This window comes from Piliocolobus tephrosceles, chromosome 6, assembly GCF_002776525.5.
Source record: "Piliocolobus tephrosceles isolate RC106 chromosome 6, ASM277652v3, whole genome shotgun sequence".
NCBI lineage: Eukaryota > Metazoa > Chordata > Mammalia > Primates > Cercopithecidae > Piliocolobus > Piliocolobus tephrosceles.
In genome coordinates, this window is record NC_045439.1 from 52,808,929 (window position 1) to 52,836,648 (window position 27,720).

The window sequence follows — 27,720 nt, forward strand, 5'->3', positions numbered from 1 at the left end:
ATGGATGAACAAAGTAATTTACTATTCAGAAGGAGAGAGGGTTTATTTGGAATAAAAATACACTAGAAAAAATAGTTATTTGTTTGTTTTAGTGAGTTTTCTAGCTCTCTAACCTTCCCCCTCCCACCTCAGTTCTGGATGGATTTGCTGTGCAGGCAGAAACCTCAGGTAAGGCATGAAAGGTCTCGCAGGTCTTCCCTGGTAGATCACATTCTGCTAATCTAATCGCACTTGACTATCAACTTAATAAATTTAATTATCCAAAAAATCTTATTATCCAAATTTTATATATCTGCCTCCTACAGATGAGTACCATTTTATAATTCACTGAGAACAGTCAAGAATTATATCTTGTATGTATGATTTAAGAACGAGTATTTAAAAACTATGACCTGTATTTATGTAACTATAAGGGACATTAGAAACCAAACAGATGGATATTTATAAAAACTGGTATTTCAGGAAAAGATATAAAGAAGCTCATTCCAACTCTTTTGTATAAACTAGAGAACACACAATTACTTTAAGCAGAATTAAGTTTTTTCTTAATTGCTCTCCAGATTACATCAAAGGTAAAACATTTAGTGATCTTAAGACTTTAACCTCCTCAAATTTTCAATGGATTGCCTTTCAGAAAGATTTTTCTAATTAACGTGAGAGGAAATCTAGCTAATAAAAGGCCAAACTCACAGATTCTTTTCAAGAGTTGAATGAATTTTTATGTATAAACACAGATGAATTTCAGTATTCATTCACTAAGCAGAAAGGAATAATCAATTTTTATCATCCATGTGCCATACAAATATGAAGTTAAAATAGAATTTTCATTGATGGCCAATACTGTAGATTCCATGTTATAATGAATTCCAAGATCATCAATTTCTGCATCTTTAGTAGAAAGTGTACTTTTCAGTGTTACAATGTCTTCAAAGAGTCTTCGGTTTGTCTTTATCTTGCTCTTTTTGACTGCAAAGTGCAAAAGATTCCTGAACAAACTGCCTGCACATTGGGCACTGCTGAAAATACTTCACGCAGCCATCACACAGGCAGGTGTGTCTGCACGGTAAGAGCACCCAGTTCACAGTCCCATTCTGGCAAACAACACAGTCCTTGCTGTTCTCCTCCGATGGCTCAACTTCACTTTCAGAGAGTCCCACCTTTTCCAACAAACTTCTGTCTGTGTTTTTTTCTTCTGAAGAGGAATTGTTGGAGGGAGTGAAATTATTATTTGCAGACATGAAAAGTTGCTGAAAATCAAAGACATAAGTTTAAAGATTATTATAAATAACAATTACTCTTTAAAACTGGGGGTCATAAGAAGATGCTCAAAATTTATGAGCTAGCAAATCCAATTGCAAAGAATAGTTATCTTCTATAATTATTAACTGAAAAATATAATCATCTTTTCATAAATGGCCATTCTTTGAAACTCTGTAAACAAAAGAGACAGAGATAAGACTACAGAGTATGACCTACCTTAAGATCATGAAATTGACCTTGAGCCAAGAGTAAATATTGATACAATATTCTGCAGGATAGTTTATAAGTCCTATCAGGAATATGAATCACTGACACCATGGAAATCTAAAATAAAAATTGAACACTGGTCAGTACTTAAAATCTTTACATTATTTCACAAATATGTGAAAAATGATTTTCAACTGCTTCTAGACACTTTTTCTTCTGCCAAAAAAAAAAAAAAAAAGCTTCTCAAAAATAAAAGCCTGATAAATTAGAAAACTTGCATCGATCTGATTAAATCATAATCACTGCAGAGGAATCGGTTACTGACATATTTTTGGTAGAGTTATTTTAATTGTACTCAAATTTACAAATTTAATGCGATCACAATGGACAAAGGAATCTTTGAGAGGACTAAAAAAGGAAATGAAGGAGAGGAATTAAAGTCAGTATCAAACAGTCTTAAGAAGTTTGGACATACAGGGACCAGAGAAAACACTTTTGTCTAGACAGCTACATGCAATGACTCTAAAATTCTCACATAGAAAAATGAACACAAAAGAACAGCTAGAAAAATACTGAAAAGAGAGAGCTATGAGGGCGACTAGCCCCGTCAGATAATAAAATAGACTACAAAGCCTTTAAAATTAAAACAGTATGGTACTGGCACATGAATAGACAGATGGATGAAACAGGATAACAGTCCAGAAACAGACCTAATTATGTATAAAAATATAATAAAGGTGTCATGTCAAGTCACCAAAGAGCTTTTTTAATAAACAGTATTGGGACAACCAGATAGCTATGGGAAAATAAATATAATTAGATGCATTCCTCATACTGTACATAAGAATAAACTCCAGATGCATAAGAGATCTAAATGTAAAAAATAAAACTGTACAAGTACTAGAAGAAAATGAATAAATTCCATTTTAGTCTCAGTGTAAGGAAAGACATTAACTGTGACTCAAAACCCAGAGTAAATACACTTGACTAAATAAGAATTAAAAATATACATGATAAAAAGCACCATAAACAAAGTCAAAACACATGACGAATTAGAATATTCACAAGGTGTGTCACAGATTAAAGGTTAATATTCCTAATTTATGAAGAACTTTTAAAAACTGAAGAAAAATGGCCAAAATCCTATAGAAAAATGGGCAAAAGACATGAACAGACAATTCATAAAAAGATATAAACATGAACCATGACCATATTAAAAGATGTTTAATTAAAATTAATACTGCACCACTGTTCACTCATCAGAGTGACAAAAATTCAAAAGCTTGTCAATGAACTCTGTGGAAATACACTCTCATATATTGTTGGTGGAAATCTTTTTTTACAAAAAGGTACAATTCCAATGGCAATATCTAACAAAACAACATGCATTTACACTTCAACCATACAATTCCAACAATATTAAGATATGTATATACGGATTATTCAGCATAAGATTATTTGTTACTGCAGAATACTAGAAACTACCTGAATGTCCAAGCACAGGAGATTGGCAGAATAACTATGGAATATGCATAGCATACACACAGTGAGGTGCTATGTAGCTATTTCAAAAAAAAAGTGAAGATAATCTCTGCAAACTGGTGTGCAGTGATTTCCAGATTTTCTGAAGTGAAAAAAAGCAAAGTACAAAACAGCATACATAGCATAGAGAATGTGCTATCTTTTGTGTAAGAAAAAAGAGAAAATAAAAAACAGCGGATAAATCGGAAAACAACAGTTATCTCTAAGGACTGGGGTGTGTGGGAATGGAGTGGAAGGGATATGGAAGAAAACAACATGAGTATATTTCTTCGTAAGGTTTTCTGACTTTTGAGAGAATCCAAGTAATCTATGGACACAGTTTGACTACAAACCTTCAGTTTTGGCAGGAAGCACAGGGAAATGGCAGTTTGAACACTAAAATAATTAAATTCAGTCATGAGTTATAAAACACTGGGGGAAAAATTCATGAGGCCATAGAGACAACAGATAAGCAAACAAATGGGAGAGACAGGAAGTCTCTTGCTTGTTGTAGAATGCCAAGAACTGACTGGAGGGAGGGCTGGAGTTGGAAAATAATTATTTTGCAACCATCACAGTAAAGATGAAATCTGGCAAGAATCATCAATGGATGTTAAATCTAGGACAAAAAAATTTTTTTAATAAAAAGCAGGATATTTACATGATCTTACAGTGCCTCCTCACAGACCAAGGGGGAGAAAAAAACAGAAGAGTGGAGAAAGCAGATAACACCTTGACTAAGAGATCAAAATTAACATGAATAATTAGAGAAAAGAGCATTGCATGCTTCTAGAGGTGGCACTCTGAAAACGACACAGCACCTGGGCAGCTCACTGGCTGCAGCTGCATAACTTTGATCTGATCATAAGAAAAATCAGACAAACAAAACGAGAATCTTTTAATTTACAAAAAGGGTATGTGTGTGTGTATGACTGTACCCTTCAAAAATGCTCATGTCATAAAAGACAGAGTATGGAAATGTTCCAGGCTAAAGGAAGCTAAAGATCCATGACAAATACAAAGTCTGGCTCTAGACTAGAACCTGAACTGGAGAAGAAAATTGGTTGTGAATTGGATAAAATACTGTATCAATGTTAAATTTATAAAGAAGATGACTATACTGTGTTTATATAAGAAAGCATCCTTATTTTTAGGAAATACGCACTGAAGTATTTAGGGGTAAAGAATCATCATGTATGCAACTCATTCTCAAATCATTGATGTAAAATATATATACAATCATATATATGTGTATGTATAAACATATGGGCAGGCTGGGTGTGGTGGCTCAAGCCTGTAATCTCGGCCCTTTGGGAGATCACAGTGGGAGGACTGCTTGAGCTCAGGAGTTTGAGACCAGCTGGGGCAACACAGTAAGACCCTGTTTTTAAAAAAAAAAAATTTTTTTTTAATTTAGCCTGGTACAGTGGTGCATTCCTGTAATCCCAGTTGCTTAGGAGGCTGAGGCAGGATGATCACTTGAGCTCAAGAGGTTGACGCTGCAGTGAGCCATGACTGTGCCACTACATTCCAGCCTGGTTATAGAGCAAGACCCTCTCTCTGTCTCAATCAAAATCAACACATACATACATACATATATATATACATACATACATAAATGGGCGAACAATAATGCAAAGGACAGAAATGTTAACAATAGGAGATCCAGGTACAGGGTATATGGGTGTTCTTTTACTTCTTTTATTTTTGCAACTTTTTGAAATTATGTACAAACAAAAAGTTTTAAAACCCTACATATAGTTGCAAAAACACAATATTCTTTACAAGCTTATAAAGATTTATTAATTTAGTAATGGCATCAGAGGCTTTTAATACGGAATCAAAAAGACAGGGTTAGTAGAAAATAGTAGTTACCACTTCATACTAACAATTTTGTTGGCTGGGAGCAGTGGCTCACACCTGTAATCCCAGCACTTTGGGAGGCCGAGTTGGGTGGATCACGAGGTCAGGGGTTCAAGACTAACCTGGCCAACATGGTGAAACCCCATCTCTACTAAATATACAAAAATTAGCCGGGCATGCTGGTGCGTGCCTGTAATCCCAGCTACTCGGGAAGCTGAGGCAGGAGAATTGCTTGAACCCAGGAGGCAGAGGTTGCAGAGAGCTGAGATCGCGCCACTGCACACCAGCCTGGGCGAAAGAGCAAGATTCTGTCTCAAAACAAAAAAAAACAAACAAAAACCAAACCAATTTTGTCATTTGATTTAATATTAAAAGCCTCTGAAGCTATTATCATACTAGTTATATATGTAGCTGTGGGTAAATATTTGATATGAAAAAAATGTTCGAATATACTATTAAGCGAAAGCAGGTCACAAAATAGTATAAAATGTATCATTTTAGCCTGATTTTTAAAAATTACATATATAAAGATTTGGAAAGATACAAATATTCACAGTTATTATTTTTGGATGATAGAATACAGATTATTATACTTCTCTCCTTTTAGCTTATCTATACTTTCTAATTTTTTTTCCTGACACAAATGTATTATCTGAATAATACAGAAAAAAAGCCAATGTAATTAAGTAAAAATGAAAAAATGTTAAAGTCAAAATTTTGTAGTAACAATTCCTGCTTTCCTTTTTTTAACCTAAAACAACAAACTGGTTCCTAATTGTACTACCTAAATATAATTCTTTGCTGTTAAAATAAAAATGATGTTTTAGTAATAAGTTTTTAAAAAAATATATAGTCCCTGACCCACAGATAAAATACTCAAAAAACACATATGAAAAAGAAATAGGAAATGGTCCATTTGCTTTTAAAATTATAAACAGAGAACATTAATACAAAATACACTAATACATGTATTTGAGTGCCAATATTACCCCCAATCTGAGAAATAAGAGACAAGAGAAGCAAGGATTAACAGAAAAAAAGGAGGGAGCCCACAGATGACAATAAAAGACATTCAAAAAGACCCAGACACAGAGACATACACACACACACAAAGTTCAAGAGAAGATGGCTGTTAACCCTTGGGAGACACTCAGGCTCCCCTATGGGAATAAGCCTCCCATAACTACAGCTGGGCCACAGAGTCTTCATCCAGTGTGATCAGGGACCTGAGAGCAAACCCTTCTCTGGCCTACAAGGCCACTGAACTGAAAACACACATACACAAAAATGGTTAAAATGGCAAACTTTATGTTATATATATTTTACCACACAGATACACAATCACTCCCTGTTTGGACAGGGGAAAAAGGTTAGAAAAAAAAAGACCCTGAGTACCTAGAGTAGACAGCACTATCAGTGAAGGGAAAAGGAATGGAAGGGGGAAGCTGGGAGGGAAAATGACTGCGATATGATCCTTTGGTGTTGAACCAAAGGAAAAAGGAGAACAGAACCCAAGAAACTTAGAAGAGAGGGCACACACAGTGGGGGCAGAAGGGCTTCCTTACCCAAGTACACAGGGTCAAGAACAAAGAAGCTGGAAATAGGAGACACTAACTTAACATGTTTTATTTATCTCTAACTGAAATGGAGAGAAAGGAGGGAGGAAGCCAGAAGGCCTGTCATGCACACTAAGGTGCATGCAATGTACAGCTAAGGTGTTTTGCTGTCAAGTTCTGTGAGGTTCATTAACACTGCCTAGAATGACTTTTTTTTTTCTTTTACTTATTAAACATTTATTGAACCCCTATTGTGTCCTAGGCACTGTACTAGGTTCTGGAAATACACTACTGCTGGTATGACTTTTGTATTTTTATTGTATATATTTAAGGTGTACAACAGGATGTTATGATATATATACACCTAGTGAAATGGTTACTATAATAATGCAAATTAATGTATGTGTCATCTTACATAGTTACTTCCACTTTTTTTGCATGTGGCAAGAGCACCAAAAATCCCAAAAGCAATACCATATTAACTATAGTCCTTATGCTGTACATTAGATCTCTAGACCTGTTCATTTTATATATCTGCAACTTTGTCTCTAGTGACCTACATATCACCATTTCCTTCCCCTCTGCTCCCCATGACTTGGAAAAAAATAAGCTGACCTCAGCTCAATGGAACTTCAGTTTGAAAATATTAAAAACCAAAAACCTAGATGCTTAACTGCAAATGAGTAAGGAGGGTCTAGATTTCCCAAAGACTCTGTACCTTCCAAAGCTCAATGTACACTTGTTGCAGGAAGATATTCCTGCTAAAAAAAAAATACACTCAAAAAACAAAAATAAACAAATAAACAAAAAATGCTCAGAGTCAGGCCCTTGTTCCATATCTTACTGCCTGAATGACTGGGATTTTTCTTGACTCTGTTTCAGTCTGTAAAAGGAGAATATTTGCCTTGTCCTAAGAAACCAGGTTGTTGGAAGAAAAAAATAAGTTAATGTTTGTGAACATACTTTGCATATTATGAAGTATCACAAAACAATGTTACCATATGTTTATTAATGAATAATCTATATTAAACACTTTAAAAAAATAGTTAATTGTGTGTAAGGACATTTTTACCATGATACAATTTCATTAAAGGTTTATTTCATGTCTAAGTTTCTATTATACTCGGATGATTGTCGAAGTTTCAGTCCTCTTAGATCTCTAAGATACTTTTAACTTCCTAATAGGAATCAACTACCAGACTGAAAAAATACTTAGCACATAATGAGAAAAGGAGATTATTATAATTACTGAAAATACAGGGACCAGACATGTAAGATATATGTGCAGCAGGAACTTTGATGGAAACAAGGTGACTGCAAGCAGGCAAAAAAAAAAAAAAAGAGTGGATACTATCTTAAAATTGAGCACTTTAGATCATTATTATGCTTATTTATTCAGTGCTAAACATGTTCAGAATAAACATGCTTCCCAACAGACTGTTTCTACACAGCAAATATGACAGAATACAGAATGATGAAATTAACTTAATTCAACCATTATATATCTTTTATTTTCCAAATAAAGTCATATTACTGTGATCCATAAGGCAAAAAAATGAGTCATACTCTGAAGGTACTGTTACACATATAAAAACTAAATAGGTATATAGTTTCTAAGCCAAATGTACATCCTCAGAAATTAAAACAAAACTTTTCCTATTTATCAAATAATGAAGAACCACCATTCAAATCACTTAAAGGTAATGCTTCCAAATTTTTCAGTTACTTACAATATCATAAATTTCCCGGTCATCCTCATCAGCTAAGGTCAATAGTGCTACCAATGGATAGCGAGATCTGGGTACTGTGCCAAAGTCTTCAATTTTAGTATCTCTTGGTAATTGGCAATATATTTCTTCTTTGCTATCCTTTTTAATACTTTTTGAAAATGTAAAGGCAAATTGCCACTATAACCATAAGAACAAAAATATACCAAAAATGATCAGTAAGTTAGCACACTTTATCCATAAGAAGTCTAAGTTTCAGTGCTGATGGGTATATCAGATAAAAGGATACAAATACTGTTCCTGATAGAGATATTCACTATACAGAGCATCTTCTAATGCTTGGGGAGTGCTTATTCTGAAGCAATAAACATGCTTCTGCAGAGCTTCATATAATTTTTGAACACTGCACCCCCAGTAGCATGTAAGAAGACTATCTTCAAGGCAATCTGTTGTCAAGGTTATGCCAGCTGTAAAATACAAAGGAAAAAGAATGAAAGTGATTTAATGTAACTTCTAATACAATCATACAGGGTGAGTAACAAAAGCTTCCTTTTCCATGCTGGCCAGATGATGGCAGTTAAAAGAACCTGTTAAAGGGTATGCCTCCTATAAATGTCTCAGAGTCTCAGTAGCATTGATACATGACCACTTCTAATCATACTTAAGCAAAAATTTTAATTGGTAGGAACTTTGCATAGGTAATTGGAGCAGGTTTTAATGTCAAATTATAGTAGAGTACTGTATTTTATTCATTTAATCCTCATTGATGAACATTTGGGTTTATTCCAGCATTTTGCTATGATAACTAATAGTGCTACAATGAATAGCCTTATACATACATCTTTTCACATTTTTGCTGGCAATACAATAATAAATAATCATTTTGTGTTTGTTTTTTTCTTTTTCAACGTTTTAAAATATGCATTTTCTGTTTTTTCCTTTCCTGTCTACCTCCAGCTTTTTTAGTACTCTACAATAAAGTACTAAGGAGCTATTAAAAGTGAATAGGGAGGCAGAGGTTGCAGTGAGCCAAGATCGTGCCACTGCACTACAACCTGCGTGACAGGGTGAGACTCTGTCTCTTTAAAAAAAAAAAAAAAGAAAAAAAAGAACTGAGGCATATCAGAATATCTGCACATACTATTATGAAATGATCTTCAGAATATATTAGTAAATGAAAAAAAAGCAAGGTAGAGAAAATTAAATATATATGCTACTGTTTATCTCACAAGAATGGATACCCATATATGTGTTTGTTTACATTAAAAAAGAACAGGCTGGGTGTGGTGTTTCATGCCAGTAATTCCAGCACTTTGGGAGGCCAAGATGGGCGGATCGCTTGAGCCAGGAGTTTGAGACCAGCCTGGGCCAACATGGCAAAAATATGTCTCTACAAAACATACAAAAATTAGCTGGGCATGGTGGCATGCACCTGTGGTCCTAGCTTCTTGGGAGGCTGAGGTAGCAGGATCATGGCTGCAGTAAGCCAGGATCACACCACTACATTCCCACCTGGATGACAGAAAAAAAAAAAAAGAACAATGGAAGGATAAGCCTTTTAAAACTCAACCTACAGCTTACAGAACATACAAAACTACTCTGTTTACTTGCTTTGTAGAAAGAAAAAAAAGCCAGAGTTACTTAAAAGACTTGTTTATAGACTTTGTATACTTAATTAAAGTGGGAAGAGTATCAGAGACCTTTGACAATTGGAGATTAATCAGATTTTAAAATGTCTCTGAAATTAATTTTAAAAAACTACAGAATCTATAAAATTATACTCTCCATAATCTTTTACAAACTTGTCCATTACATAAACTGAGGGGAGAATGTAATGATTTCCACTATCATAAGATAACGTCAGTACCCCATCAAAACTATTCTCCCTTTACTTTTTCTACTTTTTTTTTTGCAAAGAGTTTCCATTTTTATGTATTTTTTTTTTGCCTTCTAAAACTCAGTACACACACAACATCATTTGAGATCAATAGATGAACAGCCTTAACAAAATTGGGACACAGCTGTAAACCAGAAAATTCAGAATCAAAATAAGTGAAGCACATGGGTGTGGCATCTCTCAAACTGTCCTCACCCAGACTATCTATAACAAGCAAATAAAGCGGGGTTTAAGAGACAGCCTTGCAAAAAAGTGAAAAAATAAGGACTGTAGAAAATGTGCTATGCCACTAAAAAGGGAGAAACGATGGGGCGGAAAAGCCACAAACCTTCTTGAGGAAGGATGCCTGTGAGAGAAGAAGTAATAAAAACAAGGAGACCATTCATGAGGATAATAAAGCCAGAGTATTGGGAGATGAAAGTGTTTGGTTGTAGGGAATGGAGGTTCACAAACGCCTCCAAACATGCCATGTACGTTGTGTTTTTTTCCTAACCCTTTTGCTTTAATGTTAGCTCTTACCAGGGTGAATAAGCTAAAATACAAGGAAGCTATTTACAAAAAGACAGCAGAATTTCTGAATCAAATTCAACTCAACTAATATATACTGAGTACCTAATTTACAATTTCATTAAAGACTCTATATTGCAGACATGGAAACACAAATCCAAATATATCATTACATAATAATAACAACAACAACAAAATCCCAACAACCCACCCCTAGGTAAACAGAACTAAATGACTAAGATTAAAATGGATTCTCTGGTTTTCTTTTTTTTAAAATTATAAATTTTAAAGTATGGCCAGGGCGCGGTGGCTCACGCCTGTAATCGCAGCACTTTGGGAGGCTGAGGCGGGCGGATCATGAGGTCAAGAGATTGAGACCATCCTGGGTAACACAGTGAAATGCTGTCTCTACTAAAAATACAAAAAATTAGCCGGGCATGGTGGCATGCACCTGTAGTCCTAGCTACTCAGGAGGCTGAAGCAGGAGAATTGCTTGAACCCGGGAGGCAGACATTACAGTGAGCCAAGATTGCACCACTGCACTCCAGCCTGGGCAACAGAGTGAGACTCTGTCTCAAAAACAAATAAATAAATAAAAATAAAAATCTTAAATATAAATAAAAAGCACGTGTGTTGTTTTTGTTTTTTGAGACAGGGTCTCACTCTGTTGCCCAGGCTGAAGTGCAGTGGCATTAGCTCACTGCAGCCTCAACCTCCCAGACTTCAGCAATTCCCCAGCCTAAGCCTCCCGAGTAGCTGGCACTAACAGGTATGTGCAACCACGCCCAGCTAATTTTTGTACTTTTAGTAGAGATGAGGTTTTGTCATGTTGGCCAGGCTGGTCTTGAACTCCTGGACTCGAGGATCCACCCGTCTCAGCCTCCCAGAGTACTAGGATTACAAGCATGAGCCACCACGTGCCGCCTCTGGTTCAAGTTAAATCAGGTCCCTAGATTATTCACTCTTCTCTGCTATATGTCAATTTGGGTACAGTGGTGAAAAAAAGATTTTTAAACTATCTATACACAAAATGAAATAGCTTTTTTAAGTGTCACAAATATTGTTACAGTATTATTTTAATGTTCTGTATAGACATCTTTAATGATACCCACTTTTCCACAGTTTAAACAAATGAATTTTACTCTGCTAAGTATAATTCCTATCAAAATCCTTCTCTTTATTTCCCCATACGAGAAAGATAATAAATGATATGCATTGGTATTTTAAAAATTAAAATATTTCAGTATTCATGCTGTACGTCCGCACATTTAAAGAATTTTTCATGACTTCAGTAACGCTACTGTTGGTTAGCACCTAGTGTGCAGGCATAGCTAAGAGGGCTACTTACTGGCTAACTTTTCATTTGCCTCAAACATTTGCAGGGCTGGCTCTATTTGTGACTATTTCTGCCTGAAAAGCAGATTGATGGATTTCCTCACACTTTCTGCCTCACAAGTGCCCTGTGTTTTGCTCATAATGTATCAGCTCTTCTTAGTTTTTCAGTGTAGTTTCAGACCTGTGGAACTGTACTGCAGGAAGGAAGGCCTTGCAGCAGGTAGGTGTTTCATTGTGGGTCCTGCTCAAGAGCCAGATGTGACATTGTAGCAGGTTCTAGCCTATGGCCACAGAGGTGAGAAGTTATTGAACCACCACTATTCTGTATACTTTATTTTTTATTTTATTTTTTGAGACAGAGTCTCACTCTGTCACCCAGGCTGAAGTGAAGTGGTGTGATCACAGTTTACTGCAACCTCCACCTTGTGGACTCAAGCGATCCTCCCACCTCATCCTCTTGAGTAGCTGGTAGCTGGGTGTACACTTTAATCAGTAATCAGGCATGCACGACCAACTACCTTTTAAACAAATTAGTTTTCTCTGTGTCATATCTTAAAATTTGGTTTTCCCACGTGAAAAATGTCAGAATGAACTGTTATCTATTACAGGGATGGAGTGGGGAGAGGAGTGGCCGAGATCCTAGTTTCCATCAATTCACAGGGTAATAGTATTTACAGCTAAAGAGGATGAATAAGAAATTCTGTAATTTTGGGGGCCAAGAACAGTGGGTCACGCCTGTAATCCCAGCACTTTGTGAGCCTGGGGCAGAAGGACTGCTTGAGGCCAGGAGTTTGAGACCAGCCTGGGTAACACAGCAAGACCCCATCCCCACAAAAAAAATTTTTTTTTTTTTTTTTTAAATTTAGCCAGGCATGGTCATGCACACCTGTAGTCCCAGCTACTTGGGAGGCTGAGGCAGGAGGACCACTTGAGCTCAGGGTGTTGGGGCTGCAGTGAACTATGATCACACTACTGCATTCCAGCCTGGGTGGAAGAGCAAGATCCTGTCTCAAAAAACAAACAAAAAAAAAAACAAAAAAACCAACATATATTTTTCCTTACAAATCAGGATTTACTTAAGCCTGATGATCTATATTGACTAAGTAAACTGACTTCTGATCAGTTATTAGATTCTGAGAGTTAGAGGCAGGAAGGATGAATAGACAAGAATGGTCCATAGACGCAAGGGAGCAGGATATTGCAAAGGAAAGTCAACTCTGTAAAATACTAGAGAGAGAGCATTAACTCAGCCCTGAAAGACTCCCACTGGATTTTATGACTGCTGGGGGTCGAAAGTGCAGGGCAGAAGTCGTAGAAAGCCATTTCAGTAAAGGGATACAGGGAAAAGTCAGACTGCACTGCACTGCACTGAAGAGTAAGAAAGAAGCAGGCTAAGAGAAGGCAAATGCAAACAGCTTCTAAGAAGCTGGCTATGGGGGGAAGAAGAGAAATACGGCAGTAGCTAGAATAGGATGAAAAGCAGAGAAAGATCTGGTTTATTTGTTTTCAAGAAACCTGAAATGTAAGCAAGTATAGAAGGGACAGGGTCTCGGTCCAGAAAAAAAGCTACAGAACTGTATCTAGAACTGCCTACTCTTTATTTCTATTAAACTGTCACAAAAGAATTTCAAAGTCCAAAAGTTCAAAACTGAATTCACTGCCTTTCTTCTGAAACTTGCTATTCTTTCCGTACTCTTCATTTTGTAAAAGGATCTGGCTATGGAGTACCCACAGGAAGAACCTGAGTCTTCTCAGACTCCTCTCTTACCTGTCCCATCCTATGCTTTAGCCATAACTACTGTTTCCTTAATGTATCACTCCACTTCTCACCTAAAAGGTAAACACTTATCTTTCAAGATCCTACTTACTCAAAAAAAAAAAAAAAAAAGGAGGAATGAAGAAAAAAAAATAAGACAGATCCAGCATATTCTTTTTTATGAAGGCTTTCCTGAATATGCCTCTTCACCTTAACAAATTTAACCATCTCTTTCTTTACAATTCTAATGGTTCCTATATGGTCCTGCAGACAACTTATTTTTCCAAGCAAGTACAAAAGCAAACAACTGCCATCTACAGAATAACATGTTATATCAAAATAATTTGTACCAAAATACCATAGTTTTAGATTAAATGACAATCATTCTGGCCACGCGCAGTGGCTTACACCTGTAAACCCAGCACTTTGGGAGGCCGAGGTGGGTGGATCATCTGAGGTCAGCAGTTTGAAACCAGCCTGGTCAACATGGTAAAACACAGTCTCTACTAAAAAAACAAAAATTAGCCAGGCATGGTGGCACACGCCTGTAATCTCAGCAACTTGGGAGGCTGAGCCAGGAGAAACGCTTGAACCTGGGAGGCGGAAGCCGTAGTGAGCTGAGATTGTGCCATTGTGCTCCAGCCTGGATGACAGAGTAAGACTGTCTCAAAAAAAAAAAAAAAAAAAAAAAAAGGCAATTGTTCTTCAAAAGGTTAGCAACCTTACATTAACTGTATTTAGAGATAACACATCATTTCTCACTTTACTACACACCAATAAAAATGGCATAGTGTCCTAACAGACTTCACTATTAACACCTGTAATACTTCATTCTGCTCCTTTGTATACACATCTACCTCTGTTTACTAGGTGATAAATTCTTCAGGAGTAAAGTTTGTAACTTCTTAATCTTATCTTTATATCTGTCATATACAGTACAGCACCTGAAACAAAATAGTTGCCCAACAAATGTTTGTTAAAAGTCTAATGAAGGGAAAGAAATAGAGAAAGAAAATACAAGGGCTAAAAAAAGAGGGCAAACAATGAGAGAAAATCTTTGGAAAAGGGCCACCAACTTGTAATTGAAGCTGAAGATGGATTAGTGATCTCTAAGCCAAAAGGATTCTTGACTTGTCTCATTTGCTTTTTGAAAACTCTTGTGCTGAACTGGGTCTCTTCTGAATTTCTCAGAATTACTGGAACATCCCAACCAAACCTAAGAAAAGGTAAAAAATAAAATTATTTTAACAAATGTTGAAACTTTGTTATGTGTAAAATCTGTTGTGCTTCATTGGCTATTCCTTTTAGCATTAAGTGTCAGAAAAAGAGGTTAAATTTCTCAATTTATGTTATTTTAGAGATCCCACAGAACTGCAAAACAGTTGGCCCTCTGTATCAACCAACTGCACATCAAAAATATTTGGGGACGGGGGAAGAATAAAAAATAACAATAAAAAATAGTACAAATTCAAAAGCAATACAGTATAACAACTACTTACATAGTATTACATTTTATTAGGTATAAGTAATCTAGAGATAATTTAAAGCATACAGAAGGATGTGTGTAGGTTATATGTAAATACTATGTAATGTTATATAAGGGACTTAGGCATCCTAGAATATGGGGGTAGGAACCCTAGAATCAATCCCCCTTGGATATCAAGGAAGGACTATGTATTGTTCAGCTGGCTGAATCAACATATTCTTCAAAACAAAGAGTTCTATTGTTAATACTGTTGATAACAACAAAGGAGAATGGAGATTATAGATAAATTATACTTAATATAACAGCAAACACATGAACTTACTGAATTTTTTTAAATGTGAAAAAGAAATATATATTCAAGAGGCAGACTATTGGCCGGGTGTGGTGGCTCATGCCTGTAATCCCAGCACTTTGAGAGGCCAAGGCAGGAGGATCACTTGAGGTCAGGAGTTCAAGACCAGCCTGGCCAAAACATAGTGAAACTCCATCATTAATAAAAATACAAAAATTAGCTGGGCATGGTGGCGTGGACCTGTAGACCCAGCTACTTGGGAAGCTGAGGCAGCAGACTCGCTTGAACCCAGGAGGCAGAGGTTGCAGTGAGCCAAGATCGTGCTACTGGACTCTAGCCTGGGCAACAGAGCAAGATTCCGTCTGTTAAAAAAAAAAAATTAAAAAAATGCAGACTAATATGACTTATGGGACAACAGAACTTTTTTTTTTTTTTTTTTGAGATGGAGTTTCACTCTTATTGCCTAGGCTGGAGTGCAATGGCACAATCTTGGCTCACTACAACCTCTGTCTCCCGGATTCAAATGATTCTCCTGCCTCAGCCTCTCAAGTAACTGGGATTACAGGCGCCCATCACCAAGCCTGGCTAATTTTTGTATTTTTAGTAGAGACGGGGTTTCGCCACATTGACCAGGCTGTTCTTGAACTCCTAACCTCAGGTGATCTGCCCGCCTCAGCCTCCCAAAGTGCTAGAATTACAGGCATGAGCCACCACGCCCAGCCAGGATAATGGAACTTTTAAAACACCAACTATAGCTCTTCATTTATATATCTTCTACTTTTAAATTTCATGTAAAAATGTAAACTCTGACAATGCACATGGAACAGAATTCAAAGGAAAATGAAAGGGGCTGAATTCAATTCCTAAAAAAATTAAAAAACGGCTAGTTTACTCAATTTACATAATCTAAAATTAATATACACCAGATAAACTAGGAAACTTTAGTTTAGGACAGCACAGTTAGGGGCCTATTTGATGTACTCCCTTCTCTCCAAACACATATCAGTGATAGATAAAAAAGAAAAAGAAAAACTAAAGAGACCCCACAGATACCTGAGTCCCATATGCTTTAAGAAAAAAAAGACCCCGCTGAAATGAGTAAACAAACTGTGGTATATTTAAACAAAAGAATAGAAGTATTCAGCACTGAAAAGGAACAGCTTATTGCTACAACCAAATGGATAAATTTCAGAAACATCGTGCTATGCATAAAGAAGCCTTACACAAAAGAATAAATGCTGTATGCTTCTCTAATACAAAATTCTAGATCAGGCACAACAAATTTATGGTAGAAATAAAAATAAGAACAATGGTTGCTTCTGGAAGTACAGGAGTAGGACTGACTGGGAAAGAGCATAAGAAAATTGATGGTAATGTTCAGTATCTTGACAGAGGCTTAAGTTGTATAGATGATGTGTTTGGTAAGACTTGGTAAATGGTACACTTAAGATTTGTACATCTTGGCCGGGTGCGGTGGCTCACACCTGTAATCCCAGCACTTTGGGAGGCCAAGGTGGACAGATCACAAGGTCATGAGATCGAGACCATCCTGGTTAACATGCTGAAACCCCGTCTCTAAAATACACATACACACAAAAATTAGCCGGATGTGGTGGCGGGTGCCTGCAGTCCCAGCTACTTGGGAGGCTGAGGCAGGAGAATGGCGTGAACCTGGGAGGCAGAGCTTGCAGTGAGCCAAGATCACACTATTGCACTCCAGCCTGAGCGACAGAGTGAGACTCCATCTCAAATAAATAAATAAATAAATAAATAAATAAATAATAAGATTTGTATATCTTATATTATATGTAAATGTTACTTCAAGAAACTATAAACAAAAACAAACACTGAACTCTAGTCAGTAATATGTAATGTTTTAGAATTTACAGGTGAAGGGTACAACTTACTTTGAAGGGCATCATGAAAGAAGATAGACCAATGTGTGGATACACGAGTGGATTAATGTGGACAGATATGTAACGGAGAAATTACAATAAAATGCTGATGGTAGAATCTAAGTGATGGGCACATGTGTGTTCACTGTGTAATTCTTTCTAGTATTCTGTATGTTTCAAAATTTTTATAATAAAATGCTGGGAACGAATACCTTTATGGATCCAAAAAAAGCAAAGAAACATAAAGTAATGAGTAAGGCTATGCCATGGTTTCATGGTTCTCAGTCTGGCAGCAGACAGTGGCAACAAAGCCTTCATGTATTAAGGAGACCAGCATAGGCTATCTACTCCAGACAAGGGCCAGAGCCAGGTTTATAACTTGGAACCAGGAGCTGGATTAGGTCGATACTAATATAGGCAGAACTGTCATTATAAGACTTGGTCCTAGGCTGGGTGCACTGGCTCCTGCCTATAATCCCAGAATTTTCGGAGGCTGAGGAGGGAGGAATGCTTGAGCCCAGGAGTTTGACACCAGCCTGGGCAACAATAGTGAGACTCCATCTCTACAAAAAAAAAAAAAAAAAAAAAAAAAAGCAAATTAACCAGGCATGGTGGTATACACCTGTGGTCCCAGCTACATAAGACGCTGAGGTGGAAGGATTGCTTGAGCCTGGGAGGTCAAGACTGCAGTAAGCAGAGATTGTGCCACTGCACTCCAGCCTGGGCTACACAGAGAGATTCTTTCTCAAAAAAAAAAAAAAAAAAAAAGGCCAGGCACAATAGCTCACGCCTGTAATCCCAATACTTTGGGAGGCCGAGGTGGGCCGATCACCTGAGGTTGGGAGTTCAAGACCAGCTTGAACAACATGGAGAAACCCCATCTCTACTAAAAATACAAAAAAATTAGGCGGGCATGGTGGTACATGCCTGTAATCCCAGCTATTTGGGAGGCTGAGGCAGGAGAATCGCTTGAACCCAGGAGGCAGAGGTTGCAGTGAGCCAAGATTACGCCATTGTACTTCAGCCTGGGCAACAAGAGTGAAACTCCATCTCAAAAACAAAACAAAACAAAACAAAAAACAAAAACCTAGTCCTGTACTGGAGGTCTAGGAATCTGGGTATAAATAACTATAAAATGTTTTTGCAATCTATCCATCTGACAAAGGTCTAATATCCAGAGTCTATAAGGAACTTTAACAAATTTACGAGAAAAAAACAACCCCATTAAAAAGTGGGCATGAACAGACACTTCTCAAAAGAAGACATTCATGCAGTCAACAAACATATGAAAAACAGCTCAACATCACTCTGATCATTAGAGAAATGCAAATCAAAACCACAATGAGATACCATTTCATGCCAGTCAGAATGACGATTATTTTTCAAAAATCCAGAAACAACAGATTCTGGCAAAGTTGTGGAGAAAAATAAACACTTTTTTTTTTTTTTGAGACCGAGTTTCGCTCTTGTTGCCCAGGATGGAGTGCAATGGCACGATCTCAGCTCACTGCAACCTCCACCTCTCAGGTTCAAGCGATTCTCCTGCCTCAGCCTCCCAAGTAGCTGGGATTCCAGGCATGTACCACCACGCCTGGCTAATTTTTTTTTTTGTATTTTTAGTAGCGACTGGGTTTCTCCATGTTGGTCAGGCTGGTCTCAAACTCCCGACCTCAGGTGATCTGCCTGCCTTGGCCTCCCAAACTGCTGGGATTACAGGCGTGAGCCACTGCATCTGGCCTAAAAGAAACACTTTTGCACTGTTGGTGGGAATATAAATTAGTTCAACTATCGTGGAAGACAGTATGGTGATTCCTCAAAGATCTAGAGGCAGAAATACCATTTGACCCAGCAATCCCATTACTGAGTATATACCCAAAGGAATATAAATCATTCTATTATAAAGATACATGCATGCATATATTTATTGCAGCACTATTCACAATAGCAAAGACATGGAATCAACCCAAATGCCCATCAGTGATAGACTGGATAAAGAAAATGTGGTACATAAACACCACGGAATACTATGCAGCCATAAAAAGGAACAAGGTCATGTCCTTTGCAGGAAAAGGGATGAAGCTGGGAGTCGTTATCCTCAGCAAACTAACGCAAGAACAGAAAACCAAACATTGCACGTTCTCACTTATAAGTGGGAGCTGAACAGTGAGAACACATGGACACATGGAGGAGAAACAACACAGACTGGGGCCTGTCAGGGTGGGAGTTGGGGGAGGGAGAGCATTAAGAATAGCTAATGGGGCCGGGCGCGGTGGCTCAACCCTGTAATCCCAGCACTTTGGGAGGCCGAGACGGGCAGATCACGAGGTCAGGGGATCGAGACCATCCTGGCTAACATGGTGAAACCCCGTCTCTACTAAAAATACAAAAAACTAGCTGGGCGAGGTGGCGGGCGCCTGTAGTCCCAGCTACTCGGGAGGTTGAGGCAGGAGAATGGCGTAAACCCGGGAGGCGGAGCTTGCAGTGAGCTGAGATCCAGCCACTGCACTCCAGCCTGGGCGACAGAGCGAGACTCCGTCTCAAAAAAAAAAAAAAAAGAATAGCTAATGGACGCTGGGCTTAATATCAAGGTGACTGTTTGATCTGTGCAGCAAACCACCATGGCACACATTTACCTATGTAACAAACCTGCACACCCTGCACATGTACCCCAGAACTTAAAAGTTGAAGGAAAAAATAAAATAAAATAAAATGTTCAACTAAAAAAAAATAATAATTGTAAAGTGGATAAACAGTGAGGGTGATAACAAAGGGAGAAAAATAACAAAACAAAACAAATCTTCCACTAAAATTTAGGTTGAAAACTAAAGTTTCAAAACACACAAGTCTAACACTGAGAGACAACCAATAAAATTAACAAATGGAATAAAAATTCACTTTCGATGAGTCTGATTTTCTAAGAGTTGGGTAAGACTGCTCTGTCCTGCCTAACAAAGCTGAAAAGCAAGCCTCTAACAGAGTAAACTATTTCTGAGTAACTTAACAGTGACCCAGAATAAAGCTCAAGAATATTTAGAGGAATACAAAAATATCCAGCACCTAGTAAGGTAAAATTCACAATGTATAGCATCTGATAAAAAAAAAATTAACAGGCATGCAAAGAAGCAGGAAAATATTACCCACAATGAGGAGCAAAACTCTATAGAAATAGATCCAGAAATCATACAGATACTTGAATTAGTAGACAAGGATATAAAAATAGCTCTTAGAACTATATTACATATGTTTCAGAAGAAAAGTAATGACTGCACATATGATATAGAGGCATGGAAGATATTTAAAAGGCCTAAATCAATATTTAGAGATGAAAAAGATAATGTTTTAGATTAAAAATATAGTGGATGAGATTAACAGCAGATTAGATAATGCACAACAAAAGATGAGTAATCTTGAAGACAACATAATAACAAGTACTGAAATTGAAACACAGAAAGGAAGAAGACTGAACAACAACAACAAAAAGCATCAGTAAGCCAACTTTTAGGCAGCCATGTAACTGAAGTCTTAACATATCACTGAAGTTTGCAGAGGACAGATAAAGTATTTGAACACTTATATGGCCAAAACCTTCCCCAACATGTTGAAAACTATGAAAACCTACAGACCCAACAATCTCAATGAGCTCCAAGCACAAGAAACAAAGAAAATTACCTAAGGAACATAATAATCAAATTGCTTAAAACCAGTAATAAAGAGAAAATCCTAAGAAAAAGAAAGAAGATACACTACAGTAGCCAAAGAAAAGGAAAAAAAGATATACTACACATAGAGGAACAAAGATAAGAATGACAGCTTTTTAATATTAATAAGAAGTAATGGAAGGCAGAATATCTTTAAAGAACTAAAAGGAAAAAAATCTTGTCAACCTAGAATTCTACACCTATATTTTTCCAAAGCAAAATAAAGACTTTGTCAAACATAACAAAAGCTAAAAGAATTCATCACCAGCAGACTTGGACAACAAGAAAAATTAAAGTATGCCTTGGGAAGAAAAATGATACCAAATAAAAATCTGGATTGATACAAAGAAATAAATAGCAGTGAAATGGTAACTACATGAGGAATTATAATGCTTTTCTTATATCTCTTTAAAATATGACCTGAAGGTAGATGGCGATAAGTTAGAGACACATAATAAACTTTAAAGCAACCACTAAAAAAAGTTATTGCTAATAAACCAACAAAGGAGATAAAAATAGAATCACATAAATTATTTAACTAATGCAAATGAGGGCTGAAGGGGAAAAAGAAACAAAAAACAGACTAGCAAAATAAAAGAGGGGAAAAGAAACAAAGAACAGACAAAACAAACAAAAAACGAATAGCAAGATGGTGGAATCAAATCTAACAATATCAATAATCACATTAAATGTAAATGTTTTAAACTCCCTAGTTAAAAGGCAAAGATTATCAGATTGGATAAAAACATAAGATCTAGCTGTATGGTGCATACAGGAAACCCACTTTAAATAAAAAGACAAAAAGTGCTTACAAGTAAAAGGATGAAAAAAAGATGTATCTGCTAACACTAATCAAAAGAAAGCTGAAGTGGCTACATTAATACCAAACTAGATCTCAGAGCAAAGACTATTACCAGGATCAAAGAGGTCCATTTCAGAGTGATATAAGGGTCAATTCATCACGCACACAAAATAATCCTAAATGTTTATGAACCTATTAATAGAACTTCAAAATATAAAGCAAAAACTGATACAACTGCCAAGAGAAAGAGATAAATCCACAATTATAGTCAGAAATTCTAATACTCCCCACCACTTCAATAATTGATAGCTCCAATATATAGAAAATCATTAAGGACATCAAAAACTTGAATAACACTATCAACCAGTCTGACTTAATTGACACTTATAAAACATCTCACCCGGCCGGGCGCGTTGACTCACACCTGTAATCCCAGCACTTCGGGAGGCCATGGGCGGATCGTGAGGTCAAGTGATCGAGACCATCCTGGTCAACATGATGAAACTCTATCTCTACTAAAAATTAAAAAAAAAAATAGTTGGGCGTGGTGGTGCGCACCTGTAGTCCCAGCTACTCTGGAGGCTGAGGCAGAAGAATTGCTGGAATCCAGGAGGCGGAGGTTGCAGTGAGCCGAGATCGTGCCACTGCACTCTAGCCTGGTGACAGAGCGAGACTCCATCTCAAAAAAAAAAAAAAAGTCTCACCCAACAATAGCAGAATACATATTATTTTTAAGTGCACTAGGACATTTACCAAAGAGAGAATATATTTGGATTATAAAACAAGCCTCAATAAATTTACAAGATGTCAAATCATAAAAAGTATGCTAACCACAATGGAATCAAATTATAAATCAATAAGAGATATTTTTAAAATTTCCAAATATTTGGAAACTAAATAACAAACTTCTAAATAACTTAGAGGTCAAGAAAAAAATCAAAAGGGAAATTATTTTAAATCATGGCCCAAATAAAAATGAAGACATGTGTCAAAATGTGGGGAATGCTGATAAAGCAGTACTCACAGGGAAATTGGAAGGCACTAAACATTTCTGTTCCATCTCCTAGAAGAGATGGCCAAATACGGCATGTTCTCACTTTTAAGTGGGAGCTAAATGATGAGAACTCATGAGCCCAAAGAAGGGAACGACAGATACTGGGATCTACTTGAGGGTGGAAGTTGGGAGGAGGAAGAGGAGCAAAAAAGATAACTATTGGGTACTGGGATTAATACCTGGGTGATGAAATAATCTGTACAAACAAACCCATGACACGAGTTTACCTATGTAACAAACCTTCACATGTACCTCTGAACCTAAATGTTTAAAAACAACAACAACAACAGAAATCTCAACATTACAAAATACAGATCACCAATGAGTCCAAGTTTCAATCAACCAAACAAGTATGAGTTAACGCTTTAGATGCAGAATTTCTTGAGAATATACCCAGATCAATAAATATGATCTGATCTAGAGTTACATTCTATTCTCTGGCTTACAGTCCATCCTCACATATATTCCCCAGGATACCACAGATATAAGTTAGCAAAATTTTGCAATTCTTTTCAAGGACAGACTATTTCCAGTCAGATCAGATTTTGTCCCTATACTAGGCAGCATGCAGAGATCTGGGCCTCATGACAAGATAATAGAGGCAGGTCTTAAGTGTGGATAGCCCTTTGCAAAGCAACTGCCCTAGGTGAGGTTATTACAGGATCTTCAAGCAAGAGAAGGCTAATTTTCTCACACATGGAAAGTAAGCAGCTTCTGTCAACAATGGAGGCTCAGAGTGACTGGAGTTTTTTTCAAGATTCTCAGCTCTGTCCACGTCTACCTAGATGTCCCCATTCCAAGTCTCAGGGTTCTACTTCTTTCCAATCAATATTCTAAATGAGACACTGACAAAGGTCAGGTAATTTTATTACTAGTGCAGTTTAAACTGTGTTCAGGCACCTGTCACCATGCCTGGCTAATTTTTGTATTTTTTGTAGAGACCGAGTTTTGCCATATTTCCCAAGCTGGTCTCGAACTTCTGGGCTCAAGCAGTCCTCCTGCCTCAGCCTCCCGAAGTGCTGGGATTATAGGCAGTGAGCCAAGATCATGCCATTGCACTCCAGCTCAGACGACAGAGCAAGAGTGTCTCAAAAATAAAATAAAATAAAACTGTGTTCAATTTTTAGCAAGTCTTTCTGTGGCTACACAAAATAAAGTGCTTTAGAACCACAGAAACTTTCTGATTCTCTAAGATTTGACCGATCTAATGCTTTGAAGACCTGAGTTTGACATTTTCTTTCTTTCTGTTAGTGCTCCAGTGAACACAGAGGCACCCATCTCACTTCTTTCTCAGTCCCTGTAGTCATCATTACTGTCATAACAGTCAAGCACTTTAGCCACTTGGTCCTCCAGCACACAGCTTCAGAAATAATTTTGTCACAGTCAACCAAATGTATTAATTCGATTGTGATGCCACTACATGTTGTGGGTTACTTAGATTATTTCCCATTGGCAAAGAGCTAAAGAAATTACCAAACCAACCCCCAAATTCTATCTTTGAAAGTTTTCTCACCAGTATCCCATTCTTAGTGACAATTTCTTTATCAGTCAGGGTCCATGCAAGAATCTGAAAATGCGTCCAGTATTTTAACAGAGAGATTTGATTTGATTTTTAAAGTTGCCAGCATCAACAGCAAGATAAATTTTCATATGAAAAATGTTAACCATATGTTGAAGAACTGAAAAGGCAAAAACTGGACACAGAGTTACTACTTATGTGATAAGAAGTAGTAACAGCAGGAAGCAGCTACCACTCCTAGGACAAGGGAACAGAGAAAAGAGAATAAAGAGAATTTACTATAGTTTAGAAATGTGGAGGAGAGACTCTGTGGAGCTCAGGACTCAGATCTGAGGAAAGGATACTGGTATCTTTAAGGGAGTGCATAAGGCTGATTCTAGCAGAGTAGGAAAGCATAAACTGGAACAAGTGGGACCAAGTATTAATGCCAGAGTGACTCACTATCGTGGCAAGTGACAGACAAGAAAAGGAATCAATAGGAAGCAGCAAGTCCCTTCATCCTCTTCCAGCCTTCCAGCCTCCCTCCCTTGTTGGCAAAGCTCCATAGGCAGTCAGCTTGCAAAGAAGAAATGTAGTTTACAGTTCTGCCCTAGATTCACAAAGCAGAGGGGTGGTATGAAGTTGAGGTCAACAGCTTAATAAACTGTAGTCAAGAGCAGGCCAGGAGTAGCTACTGGAGTCATGGTCCCTGATTATTTGAAACTGTTAAAGGATGTAAACGGACTTTTGGGCTTCTTTGTCCTCGGTGCCTGGCAAAAGCTATCAGAGATCACAGAAACCACTACATGGTGAAAGAAAAATACTATTTTTCTAGTTGCATGCTTCTTTGCTATTGCTATTGGAATTTCAATAATCATATGCTCCTGTTCTTTCTCCACTCCCACACAGTGCAGGTGGACATAGCAAACAGTGGAAGGAAGCAAACAGTGAAAAACTCAAGAGCAGTACTAAGGGAAAAACGATGACAGAAAACACATGAACAGTAGGGATGGTATTATGGGAGGTTAAAACAAAACAAAACAATGACAAGGGTGAAAAACATGCATATTAACTAGTTTACCCTTCTGATGGGGTACTATTAGAAAGCCGTTTTTAAGAGATTTAGATGGTGTCCAAGTTTTCATCATTTCTAGTCAATAAATATGTGGCCTTGGCTTAAGTTCACAAAAAAACATAGTAAAAAGTTTATCTACATGGGCAAAGCTAACTCAGATGGAGAAAAGGGTTTTGTTAGGCACAAGATGACTGGTTAGGCCTAAATTAGGATGGAAGTGACTGGTATTTACATGGTCTTGTGGCCTTAGCAGTGCTTAGCCCAGACTTCCAAACATTCTATGATTACATGGGCTTCCACTCTTGTAAAAGTCTTACCTAAATGGGGTGATTTGGCAAGTATTAAATGTTCAAACCAAGTCTTAAAGCTGGCTGAGCCAGGATTTAAACCTATGTCTGTCTGACTCCAAAAAGTGTCTGTTAACCACTACAAACATGAGGCTCCTGACTATCCTCTTCCCAGTACTAAAGACTGATATCTAAGATATCTATCTAACTAGTTGGCCTATTTAAAATAAAATTTAAAGCACATAAGGCAATTATCAACTAGTTACTAGTTTCCTTAGTGGAGGAAAATTATGCTTCATTAAGAGAATAACACTAACATTATAGTCATTTAAAAATCTTGTGTTAAGACTGCTTTTTCCACATGGGCAACACCTTCCTAACTCCAATTACAAACTTTTGTGTAATGAACATTAGCAATGAAATCTGACGGGTCAAGAATAACCAACTGTGTTAAGATTGGTCTTTGTTTTCCAATCTTACCCCCACATGTAAGGAACTGGTATTTCCAATCCTCATCCACATACAAGGCAAGGAATTCTACGCTGTATTGCTGGTAGGGTGAGGAGCAGTGTGGACCTGTTAAAACTTCGATCACTTCCTAAAGATGGCATATATTTTCAGAAACTGACACGGGCCCGTGTTCTTTAAGGCAATCACATATATGTCACCAAAGGCTATTTTAAAACTCGTTTTACATAGCCTTCTTTATTCACTAACATGTTCTCTGCCCCTCTGTTGATGCTGTCTTCTCTGAAATGCCTTTTATTCCCTACTATACACGTTTGACTCCATTTATTTTTCAAGATGCTCATTCTCCAAAATCCAGCTCATGTCTCTCTTCAACTGAGTCCTCTCTGACCTCAGACCATGGCAGTTATCCACTTAGAACTGCTGTTTGATCTTTTTGTAACTATTATCTTCTCAAAGAGACTTTGGAGGCTGCGGCCTAGAAAAACTGTTGTGGGCTAGTTACACGGTTTCGACTCGCTGTTATTTACAAGGCTTGTCTAAACATGATACAATAGCATCTCCTCAAGATAGAAATTGAACCTCTAGGCTAGAAGAATCGCTCAGCGGTTATCTAACAGACCATTCTCTTGTCTCCAATAGGCAACTGTCCACCTTCGGTGTAACTTATTTCTAAGGTCTCTTTCAGCTCTAAAATTATGATTTTACAATTCTATCGACAAAATATTACTTCAAAAGGTGTGGAATGTATATAGAAACCATTAAATTCTCAAACGGTAACAGTTCAGTTACAAGTTACTCTGAAGGATCTGAGGCTAAGGGCTCCATTCAGGTCAGAATCACAACTATTAACCTCGCTTACTATCCAGTCTGTGCACTGTAGCACAGGTGACTGACTCATCCTGGACACACAGTAGGCCCGAATCCAGGACAGAAGCCTACTAGAGAAGCACTTTCTCCCAACACCAGGCCCAAGCCCTTCCTGGCTGCTTTATCGCCTAGAAACAAAGCTGAGTAAAACCAGCCCAAGATGCGTACCACCCCAAGATGCCCCAGCGACGCGGAACACACGGTGATGCAGGGCAGTGACGCAGGTGCAGGGTCCACTTTGTTTTCCTTCCAGAGAAAGTCGGAGTCCTAGGCACCCGGGGACACCGAATCCCCGACGTCCTCCGGCCCGCGGCCCTCCAGCTCCTGTGCCCCCTGCAGGTCGTCGCGACCCCACTCCTGGGGTGTTCGCCCCTTCGTCTCTCACCCCTGGGACACTTACCATCCCAATACCAGACCGGTGGTCACGACGAAGCAAGTAAAGACCACCGCGATGTAGAAAAGCGGCGAGTATTCATAAAGCGTTACCAGAAACACCGCAGCCATCAGGGTCTCGCTCTGGACAGAGCCAGGCTCAAGCCGCGTAGCCCAGCCCAGCCCGGCCGAACCCAGCCCGCCAGGCCAGGGTAAAAGCCACTACGGTGCGCCGGAGCGGACAAACTTTGTAGGTCCGCACTCGCCTGGGGTTCTCGCAAGCTAGACTTTAGG

The 27,720-nt window shown here is 37.8% G+C and overlaps 1 protein-coding gene across 1 annotated transcript; it reads right to left on the reverse strand.

Annotated features, from left to right (window-relative positions):
- On the reverse strand, positions 1-27,720 carry CGRRF1 (cell growth regulator with ring finger domain 1). Its single transcript, XM_023231000.2, has 6 exons — positions 27,455-27,720; positions 14,706-14,845; positions 8,424-8,601; positions 8,138-8,285; positions 1,477-1,584; positions 1-1,247 (listed from the first exon to the last, which is right to left on the reverse strand). The coding sequence occupies exons 1-6, from the start codon at positions 27,556-27,558 to the stop codon at positions 927-929; spliced, it is 999 nt and encodes a 332-aa protein (XP_023086768.1). The 5' UTR covers positions 27,559-27,720; the 3' UTR covers positions 1-926.

Bases quoted from the DNA above. Each gene is read 5' to 3' on its own strand.
- CGRRF1 (XM_023231000.2), bottom strand. From the start codon at position 27,558: ATGGCTGCGGTGTTTCTGGTAACGCTTTATGAATACTCGCCGCTTTTC. The intron at 14,846-27,454 runs GTAAGTGTCCCA...ACCTTTTCTTAG, and splicing joins ACCGGTCTGGTATTGGGATG to GTTTGGTTGGGATGTTCCAG. The intron at 1,585-8,137 runs GTAAGTAACTGA...TTTTTATTTTAG, and splicing joins ACCGGGAAATTTATGATATT to ATTTCCATGGTGTCAGTGAT.